This window comes from Adiantum capillus-veneris, chromosome 6, assembly GCF_014529385.1.
Source record: "Adiantum capillus-veneris isolate H3 chromosome 6, ASM1452938v2, whole genome shotgun sequence".
NCBI lineage: Eukaryota > Viridiplantae > Streptophyta > Polypodiopsida > Polypodiales > Pteridaceae > Adiantum > Adiantum capillus-veneris.
The window spans coordinates 73,659,348-73,670,902 of record NC_140936.1 but is presented as its reverse complement, the minus strand read 5'-3'; the positions used below and the strand labels follow the sequence as shown (position 1 = coordinate 73,670,902).

The window sequence follows — 11,555 nt, the reverse complement described above, 5'->3', positions numbered from 1 at the left end:
AATACTCAGAAGGATTAATAGATTAAAACCACCACCAACACATAAGCCTCATGCCGAGAAATTTCCATTGCCATGAAAAGAAAATACAATCGACCATACCAATTCACAAGGCTATTTACAAGGAAGCCTAACCCATAACCAGTACATGTATTGGTGCCACCACACGGCCATCGAAGAACATTGTGCCCATATGAACACGGACCATGAACCATACAAAGCAAAAAGAGAATAAGACCTGAGAATAGCACATGCTAAGCTCTCGATGATTCCATACATCAGGAAATGTTAAGCAAAAACCTTGTGCTAGGCACCTACACACGTCGATATTCTACTAACCCCAAGGACATGCACAGTGCATGCTTCAACTTCACCCAAAGGGGCAAAGTCGGATTGTCACGGAGTCAGGTTGTTGGCACTACCTTTTGGTCTCAAACAAGGATTTCCAAAAACATTCTTCCTGGGCTCTCCAAAAAACAAATCGTACTCGAAGTAAAGAAGAACATAATTAAAACACTTCTAGTTTTTAGGCCAAAATTTGAGAATTTACTACTAAAACTTGCAAAGTGTTTCCAGTTATTTTCCAAGGCAAGCTTGGAATCTAGCCAAGATTTGGAAATTTTAGCTTGTTTTTTGCAAACATTGGAAATTTATAAAGACACAACAAAAGCTCTTTTGGTTTTATGTCAAAATTTGAAGAATTGCCATTGTTTACAGTAAAACTTGCAAAATTTTGTTGGTTTTCTTCAAGGCAAGGTTGGAATCTAGCCTGGATTTTGTAAATTTATCCAGTTACAAATACACTAAACCTCGATTTTTAGTGAACATGGGCCTTAAATAGCCCCAAAACGGAAGGGCATGATGGATGTAGAAGAGTTGGAAGCTCAATACATCCATTGTCACTCTCTCATCACCCTAAGGACAATATGTGATGAAAGGAGGGATGCACCTATCAAAAATTTGTTACATCCTCACTTGGAGCACCAACGTATGAGAGAGAGAGAGAGAGAGAGAGAGAGAAAGATAGTTCTATTATCGTCCTGGGAGGTCAAATATGACCTATGGGACCAAATGAACATGTCACGTGGTGTGAGTGGAGTTCATAAGTGACTCTCGATGCTCAAAAATGACTGAAATGAGCGTCGCAATAGAGAGTCCACATCGTGGTTGGGAGAGGAAGGTATGTAGGGAGAGATCATGGCTGAATATATGGGGAAAAGAGGACCTAATGTGGTCAAAAGCTGAGCACTCAAGTAGTGTGTGGTACTCACTCTCTCGCACTTGACGAGGGCATAAGGTGCAAAGTCGATGACACTCCTCGCCAGTGCCCCAACGTCCTGTCTCGCAGCGTAGAGAATGGGAACTAAGACGAATGGAGGCAATGGTGCGGATCGCACTCAACGGGATGGGCTCAAGGATGTAGGAATGGGTTCGGTTACCTCGTTCCGAGAAGAAGAGAGATTTGTAGTTTGGGACAACGTGTGTGGTGTAATGGCTGAAGCGAGAACCTCCGGATTTCTCCCAAGCCGTGATACATTGGCGTTGTAAGAAGGCCTCATTAACTTGGGAGTCGATCGACGCATCCTTGACCAAGTGACATGCATCCCATCTTCCAAACCATTTCTTGATATAAAGCATCCACCCCGAACTTAGTATTTTGCTCTTGCATGTCTTTTGAACCATTTGACTTGCTTCATATGCGATTCTAGGAAGTCGATGCAAAGGGCTACTTTGTGTCTTACGCATGTAATCCACAACCCTTTGCATGCCCAAGACCTCAATGGGAAGCAATCCGGACTCAAGAAGTAAGAGCATGTAGGTTGTTTGTGTCTTGACTTGGAGAAAGTTGGTGAGAAAACGCTTTTGGACATTCTCAAACTCTTTCCAAGTAGACTTCCCGATGCTTCCACCCCACACCTCCACTCCATAAAGAAGCACCGGTGTCACCAATGTGTCAAAGAGGTACTTTTTGAGAGCCCAACACTTGATCTCTCCTGCATTGCACATGTTCTCAAATGCATAATAGGCCCTCTTTCCGGCTTCCAAGCAACGCATTGCACAATCCTTCCATTTATGATTGGATGGAACCTCAAGGCCAAGGTACTTGAAGTGATCTACCACTTCAAGTTTCTCATTGTTGTATACAATGCATGGATTTTCATCATTGAGGGTCTTTACAAGCATAACCTTGGTTTTGGATCCATTCACGATCAGCCCGCTATGTAGGCAAAAGCATTCCAAGACACTCATAAGCTTTTGTGCATCTTCTAAGGTATGTGCCAAGAGCACTACATCATCGGCATAAAGCAAAAGCATGATCACCGCATTTCCGATCTTAACCTCTTCTATGCCTTCTTGCTGCATAAAGTCAAGAACCATGCATTCCAATTCATCAATGAGTATCCCAAAGAGGGTTGGGGAAAGTGGGCATCCTTGTTTGACACCAATAGTGCTTGCAAAAAATTCTGAAATTCCATCTCCCATACGTAATCGACATATCACTTTTTGGTAGATGCGAAAGACTGCATGCATAAATTCTCTCGGCACTTGAAGGCTTTGCATACGTCTCCAAAGATTTCCTCGCGGTACCATGTCAAAAGCTTTCTTGAAATCCACAAAGCAACAATACAACTATTTTCCTTTCAATCGAGACGCTTCCATAAGAACTCGAAGAGTGACAAGGTGATCAATAGTGCTATGATGCTTTCGAAACCTGCTTTGCCAAGTGCACGTTTTCCATTCTTTTCAGCCCATTCACTTATCTTCATCTCCATGATACATCCAAATAACTTTGCCATCAAAGAACCAACCATTATAGTGCGATAGTTGTTCACATTGTTTACATCTCCTCCTTTGTGCAAAGGTTTGATCCAATTTGCACTCCAATCATGAGGCATGCCATACTGAAGTGCAAGGTTAAACATATCGCATATCCAATATCGTGTTTTCTTGCTTGTCCATTTAATCATTTCAGCCTTGACACCTTGAAGGTCACCTGCCTTGGGAGTAGCAAGTTTCTCAAGCGCGCGGCATACATCTTCAATGGTAAAGAAGGGAGACATAAATGGAAGGGAGCTACAACACTCCATCTTATCAACATTGGGTTGCTCATAGAGGTTCTTACAATGCATATACATATCCTCAAGAGAGAGAGAGAGAGAGAGAGAGAGAGAGAGAGAGAGAGAGAGAGAGAGAGAGAGTTTCCTAAACAACTTGGCAGCCATCCAAAAGCAATTACATAATGTTTCAAGAAAAAGGGAGTCAAATCCTTCCCCCCCCCCCCCCCCCCCCCCCCCCCCCCAAAATCACATAATGTGAGTGAATAGATTATAAATAAAATTATACATACAACTACAACTACATGCATCTATTGTGCCATGGAGCAGCACAATTTCATCGATTACCATAAATTACAACAACCTTACAACCGATACAACATAAACCAAAAAAACACTTGAGGCTGCCACAGATGCCCATGAGGCTCCCACCCCCAATGAGCACCCTCCCCAAGATCAAAGAAATCTGGCTAATAGGGAGCCACCCTTCCATGCAAACTAGGTAGCTTAAACCATGAGTACATCAGCTGATTTGGGAGCTACCCATAGAAGAGGTAATAGATCCGAAGAAAGGGGGGAGCCTTGAATCTCAATCACACGAAACACCGCACCATATAGGATGCCACAGATAGATTCTCAATACCACAAAGAACCCATTTTTCAATGGCGCAAGTCAACAGAAGTTGACCAAAAAAAAAAAGAAGAAGCATGAGCAGGTCAAAGAAAACACCGAATGGATGCAAAAACTTATCCTTCATCCCCAACAAGGCAATGGTTGCCACCAAGGAGGAGGGCAACTCCCACTTTCCCACTTCTTGCCCAGTGCCCACCAACGAGCTCCATAACTTTGCACCACCAGATCCGTCCGAGACACCCCATCAAAAGTCAATTCTACAATAAGAAATGCTTCATTTACTTATACAATTTTTCCTAATTGAAGTAATTTAATAAATAAGGGCACAAATAAAACCCTTCTGGTTTTTTTGGGTAAAATCTGAAGAATTGTCGGAATTTACAGTAAAGCTTGCAAAATTTTATCAATTTGCCTAGGTTCTACAATTCTAGCCCATTAAAAATACAATAAAACCTTTTTTTTTTGTGAGCACAAGACTCCAATAGATCCAAAATGGAAGGGCATGAGAGGCACTTAGAACGCGGATGCTATGTACATCCACGATCACTCTCTTGTCACCTCGAGAGACGAGCACAAGCTATGCACAAAGAGGAGAGTGCATCTGTCAAAAATCTATTACACCCTCGCATGGGACACTGGCATGAGAGAGAGAGAGAGAGAGAGAGAGAGAGAGAGAGAGAGAGAGAGTTTCCCCAACAACTTGACAGCCCTCCAAAAGCAATTACGTATCGTTTAAAAAAAAAGGGAGTCAATTCTACGGTAAGAAATGCTTCATCTAATTATACTATTTTTACAAATTGAAGTAACTTAATAAATAAGGGCACAAATAGAACCCTTCCGATTTTTGGGTTGAAATATGAAGAATTGTCCGCAAAAATTTATTGTTTTCTTCAAGGCAAGCTTGGAAAGTAGTCCGGGTTTTACAATTTTAGCCAATTAAAAATACACTAAACTCCATTTATTTTGTACAAACATAGGTTTCCAATAGACGCAAAATAGAAGGCCATGAGATGCACTAAAAAGTTGGACACTCAGTACATCGACGGTCACTCTCTTGTCACCTCAAGCACAAGATATGCACAAAGAGGAGAGGTGCACCTATCAAAATTTTATTACACCCTTGCATGGAACACCAAAACGAGAGCGAGAGAGAGAGAGAGAGAGAGAGAGATTCCCTGGTAAACTGATAGCCTTCTTAAAGCAACTATATACCATTTCAAGGAAAAAGGGAGTTAGGCATTCTGCAATGAGAAATGTTTTATCTAACCAGTACTCGCTACTTTGGCTTTCAAATAGTCCATAGAATAGTGTGTAAGTGCTTGATTGAGATGGTTACACTATTGGCTATCGAGGTCATATTTTTTAGGCTCAAAATAAAGCAAAGGGTGATTCGTTTGAGGGAAATGAGAAGTGTTATTGAGAATGTAGTTTTGGACTCATGAGCTTAGGTGGTGTGTGCAAAATTATATTACTATACGAATTTGGATATCTAAATAATGATTTCAACAACTTTCTACGGGTAAAGGCTCTTGCATTTGTGCTACATAAGACATCACTTTTTGACATAGAACTCCTCAAGATTTCCTCCATATGGAGGCATCAATTGCTTGAATGATTGTTTCTCTTGATAATTTCTTCCACTTAAAGAGATCAAGGCCATGCACTAGAGCATATCTTTACTAGAGAAGATATAAACAAGGATCAACTACCAGAATTATATTACATATACATTAGAGACTATTTGTATGGCACGCTTCCAATTACAATTCCCTAAGAGAGAGAGAGAGAGAGAGAGAGAGAGAGAGAGAGAGAGGTTGCAATTCCTTATGGGCCTCCATTTGCCCATTAGAAGAGAAAGATCGATAAAGGAAGATAAAGAGAGTTATCGGGGAATTGAACACCAATATGCATGTGTGTGTGTGTGTGTGTGTGTGTGTGTGTGTGAGAGAGAGAGAGAGAGAGAGAGAGAGAAGTTTAAGAGTCCTCAAATCTCTAACCTGACAAGTCTTTAATTTAAGAGTTGGTTTTTCAGAGGGAATTGTGATAACCAATCCACCACACTCGATGGTTATTATAGTTTTCTCTTTTTATTCACTAAGAGGGATCTCAAAGATCTACTTGATAAGTCTCAACCTCAAAACTTCGTGTGCATGTGTGTGTGTGTGTGTGTGTGTGTGTGTGTGTGTGTGTGAGAGAGAGAGAGAGAGAGAGAGAGAGAGAGAGGGGGGGGGGGGGGGGGGGGGGGGGGGGGGGGTAAAGACGAAGAGAATTTTTGTTAATCCAAATAGATATCAAATATTTACTCGATAGATCTTGATCTCAAGATTTGATGGATGAGAGAGAGAGAGAGAGAGAGAGAGAGAGAGAGATTTTTCATCTTCTAAAGTGATTACAAGGATTACAATCCACTTGTGTACATACGGACACACATACACACATGGATGTGTGTGTGCGTGTGAGTGAGACCCAATGGCCATGCTTTTCTTGGTCGCAACAACACGCGGGTCACATACTATTATCATAGTAGGCCATTATCGTTGGAAAAGTTTATTCGTAGGAGATAAAAGCTAACCAATAAGATTACAATATACTTAAGAAATAGTTGCATATGGCCAAATACCCTTCACCCTGCACTCGACCATGGATGCTCTTAGCCTTTCAACAACCCGTGATACAGATCTTGATTCTCCACCTCCCTAATCATGAGCCACGCTGGAGAGGCCGCTAGTAATAGTTGGTAGTGAACGATCATGGTCAACTTCTTGCAGAGGCGGAGCAATAGCACGCATGGTAGCTGGCCGGAGACAAGTGGCGAGCTTGACTCATCAATTTACAAGCTACATTATAATCATGCTGACTCAGGTGGACTCCATTAATCTCCATGCAACCGTTTGAACATGCTTGGCACTATAGATTGCACCAATCCATCCGTTGGAAACATTGTCTGTCCTATATCTAGCAAGACTTGGGCAATGATGTGCAACACAACTTGCCACTCGCAAGCTTTTCCCAGGCTCCACTCCATGGATCTGACCCGGGATTGTGTTAGGGCCGATTCCTTCGTTTTCTAGCTGTTTTTGATAACATGCTTTATTTTGAAGGTGTCCAAAAAGGCTCACCGAGTAAATAAATTTCTGACTTGTGCTAATGAACGTGCCGTGCCGAGCCCGGCATAACCACGGCACAAAGTCGCCCAAACATGGGGGAGGGTATCAAGAGCATGCAAGCTGTCCGATGCACTTGTAGAGTCGGGTGAAAGTTGTAAATTCTCTCTTGAATCACAGGTCTTGAGTTCAACTCTCCTCGTCGGATAGATCTTTAAGGTCTCTTAAAATAGTTTCCTACGACGTTAAAAATCTCTTCTTCTCGCTCTCTCTCTCTCTCTCTCTCTCTCTCTCGACGGGCAATACAAAAGAAAAGACGGCGGAGGAGAGTTGCCACAGGAGATGGTAGATTTTCAACCATTCAAAACCAAAACGACAGCAAAATGAGGCACAAAATATAGGAACACCCAAACCCAGAAAACAGTTCAGAAATACCTCCCAAATCATGATCTTAAGACACTACACTCAGGAAGTCTGGTTGCTGATGAAAACAACAGCACAAGAAAGGCCTGCTTATGGAAAAGGCACAAGAGAGCCATAAAGCCTAACAAGCTCTGCTAGAACATGAGGTTCTTGTGCCCCAAAAACAGACTTGGCCACAGCATAGGCTGGCCCGTCTAGTACTCCTTGCCTTAAAGTCACATTGATGTTCCCAACCAGCACAAGAGAGCGCATGTGCCCAGGTGCCGTCGACCTCATTGCCTCAACAAGGTCTTCAAGGATGATTACTAGCCCGGGATCCGACAAGTCCCTTTTCCACATAGGCATCACATCGTACCAGAGCAAGACAGCATATGATGCCATCATCCATCTGCTCTTCTCTTCATCCGAATGAGGATAGAGGGTGGATATCATCACATCTCCCAACTCAGACATGATCGCTTCATAATCACTACTTGTTGGAAAGTCAAAGCATTGATCACCAAACCCTCTCAACGACTTCGCAGCTACAGCTTTCTCCATGGTTTTGATAATCCACTTATACACAGTATCAAAACGCTTTGTAACTTTGCTTAGCAGTGCTTGTATTGTTTGCTCAAATGTGCATCTCTTGCAAGCACAAGAGAATCCCCACCTTTTCATAGCATGTCTCCGTTGCTGAAGAGGCATCAGGGTATCAATATATGGTAAGGTGATCTCCTCCCCTTCCTTAATATCACATGCGGCATGCACAAACATGGCGTCACCAACAACTAGCCTACTCGCATTCGACAAACATGAGTGGTTGATGAAGGCAGGCAAGAACCAAAGCCCCAGAAAGGACCTTGCATCCACATACTTGCTCACATACTCGTGCCTTTCTAGCAGTCGACAGAATTGATGAGGGCCAAATGCATTCATTCGGACAATTTCCCTGATGCAATCCATGTTCAAATGCAGTGCCTCACCATCAGTACTAGGCCGAATGCATGACTCTGCGACAGCTCCCAACTCTGTCGTACATGATGTATTTGTGGAGCCAGAGCCTACTAAGTAGCTAAGCGCAGACTGCAGATTCTCCGTGCTCTCGATCTTGCTAACGAGTTTCTCCTTCAAGCTTTCATACACACAGACATTATGCTCAACATCTTCACTCTGATAGCAAATGGCCATTGCATTCGACACCATCAACACATCACCTGCCTTGATATCCCTTGTGGCAAACAATCCTCTTGCCTTGCCTTTTCTGAGTAGCTTCACTTGCACATGCCCGACATCATTTACGAATGATGGGAGCTCTACTCCACACTTACCTGGATTGTAATTGTGCAAAAGATATCTTGCCAAATTCGCATATTTTCCATTCTGATTTTGACTGCAACAACTCCTACATGACCTCAAAATGGCTCTAATCTTCTTCTTCCTTTTCGTCTTCCCTTGGCCTCTATTTCTATTAGATGCATCCTCTAGATAGATACAAGCATCCTCAAAGCGGAAAAGCCCTTCATAGGCCAAAGCCTTACGTAACAAGCTCTTACAGTGATACCGGTCTATCTTGAGGGCTTCATTGCACTCATTCATAGCCTCTTCAAAGCAGAATGTATTGTAGAATATCTTGGCCCGAGCGCTGTAACAATGTACCAAAATAGTGCTGAGCTCCAGCACCTTGGCCTTACTTGGCTGACTGGAAGCAGTAAACTCTGATTTTACCATTTCAATGCACCTTGTCAAATCTTGGAGTGCAAGATCCCACCTTTCCAGGACAGCATGCGTCTGCACATCATCAAGAGATGTGGTTGGTGTTACCGTTGGCAACTTCCCCACAAACTCAATGGAATCACAAGATTTCCAGATCACGATGTTAGGTATACCATCTTCTCTCTCCCACACACAGGGGTGCTTGATTGCAACATGCTTTCCCACAGTGTATGCTTCCTTGATTTCCATGGCATCTACAGGGCTGAAATGCATGGTAGCATCGATGACTTCGCCAAATTTGTCCTTAATAGACATCAGTAGCATTCCATCAACTACTTTGGGAGGCTTACATATGGTCCCAAACAGGGCACGCCCACGGTAGGCTTGACCATTTTCCATCTCCATTATGTAAATTTTGTCGAGATCTTTGAGAGAAGATGATACACTGACATTTTTGGCAGCAGAGCCATGGCGAGAAGCCCATTTCTGCTCATCTGCGAATGTTGCATTTCTACCTGTTGGGCGTTCTTTGACATCATAGCCAAAGTCCACCGGTTCTTTGGATTTGTTATCACCATATTCAAAGAAAGGATTATCGGCACAAGCTCTGCTGCCACAATGTGTGCTCGGTCGAAGGCAAGGCTTAGGCTCAAATCCATAGACCCAGCCGCTGGAATCCCATGCAAAGGGAGCATGCAGCTCATCATCAGGGGTATCTGAATCACTTCCGTGATGTACAGGCGACCTGTCATCGAAGCACGCGGCATCAAAGCCATTCAAAATCTCCGGGAAAACGCTCAAGCCGCAGGCCGCTGCGTGCAGCCTTTGCAACCTCTCAAGGGTGAGGTTGTCCATGCCTGGAACCAGGGATAGGGCGGGACGCGGGAGCTGTTTTTGAACGCACAGTGAGAATCACCTGTGAAATATGAAGTTTTAACTCGCAAATTACATTTGTTTGCAGAAACATTAAGGGCCTTTTCACATCGCCAATCACAGTTGAGCACCTCAATTTTGGATGGTCTGCACCCCACATGACTAAAGAACATGGGGTCTTTAATGAAGATTCGTCATGGGATCGACAGCGGGTGTGGCACGTGAGAATCTCGAGGGAGATGGACGGCCAACAAAAAATGCAAGTCAACGTCTGTTCGGTGATTCGAATCCGACACATTGGCCATGGCAACTTGGTGAGCTAACCACGCATGCGCGTGCATTTCGGTGTCAACAAGGCGTCAAATAAACTATATAAGCTAAACTTAAATGGGAAAAAATAAACACGGACAGAAAAAGTAAACATGGACACGTTCGTTTAAAATTGGACGATCAGGTGTACCTCTGCTTTTGTGCGCATAGCTGCTCGCCATGGATCCCATGACGAGGTCTTCATTTAAGACCCCGTGTTACTTAGTCCTGAGGGTCAGCACCGCCAAACCTCTGCTCCACCAACATGGCAGCCTTGTAAGCCCCAAAACTCTTTAGACATTTGGACGGCCCTTTCATGCTGCCCATATTTACTCCGTGATCCTAAGGTGCTTTGGTGGTTTCTTGAGCCCACATCCAGCAGCTTGGCATGATGTAAGCCATTGCTCTTGTTCGAGATCAACGGTCTCAAAATCAGCAAGCCTAGCCAAGCGACGTAATAGAAGTGCACGGCAGCCATAATCGCCAGCTTTATTCAACACCTGTGTAGCCAGAATCGCCTGCTTGATTCAACACCTCGTCTCTGCGGAAGCGTGTGCACGATTGGGAAGCCGTGCTAAGCGGCTCCATGGTTGTCGATGTCGCCGAGTTTTGGAAGAGCCCTTGGTTGGTTTTGGCGCAGATGATACGGACATCCCAGATCTTTGGCAACGAGCGGCTTATGCAATGGATACTGGCTCCGTTGTGAAGGAGGTTCCTGTGACGCCACCCTCCTTACAACTTGACAACTATAGCGCTGGGTCTTTGCCTATACTTGCCATAGTCTCCATCACGATTACCAAGACCACCTTCTCTATCCTCAGGCAAGTGGAGGGCTCAAGTGCTGTTTGCCGTCGTCGTTTTCAACCCTGTCACACAGGTTTGCACAAGATACTCCCTCCACCTCTATACAGTGATCAATCACATCGCTTTACATCTAAGCCCTTTCACGCTCACATACACACAAGTTTGCACTTTCATGTGTTGGAACCACAAACATCTAAGGGTGCTTTGAAAGAAAAGCTCATATTCAATGGCATCAACATTTGAAGGGGAGCTTTACAGTTTTACAAAGAGGTATTCTATCTCTAATTGTAGATTAGTAGTCTCTATCTATGATGCTTCTCAGGATCCTTGGAGGCTTTATGCAGATATACATATTAGAGATATACCTAGCAGATGGGAAGTTAAGCTTCTGAATGGCGATTTCTTTAGCCTACTGCAAAGATGGATACCAATGTTGTGTGGGTTTCTCATGGGAGTTTTAAGAAAATTGCTTCTTTTGATCCACCTTCTCTGTTTCTTGTCAAATTTGATGTTGAGGTTGAAGTCAAGCACTTGAGTATGTATGATATGTCTGTGGTTCTTTGGCACTTTCTGTTGTGGAGTGGGAGGAAGTGCTGTGGTAGGGTATTTTGAGGAGACTGATGAAATGTGTGTTGTACAAGATCTGCCAATCTCTCGTTT

At 43.6% G+C, this 11,555-nt stretch overlaps 1 protein-coding gene across 2 annotated transcripts; it reads right to left on the bottom strand.

Moving 5' to 3' along the window:
- Positions 1-7,187: 7,187 nt before the first annotated feature.
- Positions 7,188-11,259, bottom strand: LOC147455696 (uncharacterized). 2 transcript variants are annotated; one of them, XM_086514411.1, is made up of 2 exons: positions 9,914-11,259; positions 7,188-9,825 (listed from the first exon to the last, which is right to left on the bottom strand). In XM_086514411.1, the coding sequence occupies exon 2, from the start codon at positions 9,762-9,764 to the stop codon at positions 7,305-7,307; it is 2,460 nt and encodes an 819-aa protein (XP_086370537.1). In that variant the 5' UTR covers positions 9,765-9,825; positions 9,914-11,259; the 3' UTR covers positions 7,188-7,304. The 2 variants fall into 2 exon arrangements, with proteins under 2 accessions (XP_086370537.1, XP_086370538.1); XM_086514412.1 differs by having other exon boundaries at positions 7,188-10,101; positions 10,243-11,258.
- Positions 11,260-11,555: the final 296 nt, after the last annotated feature.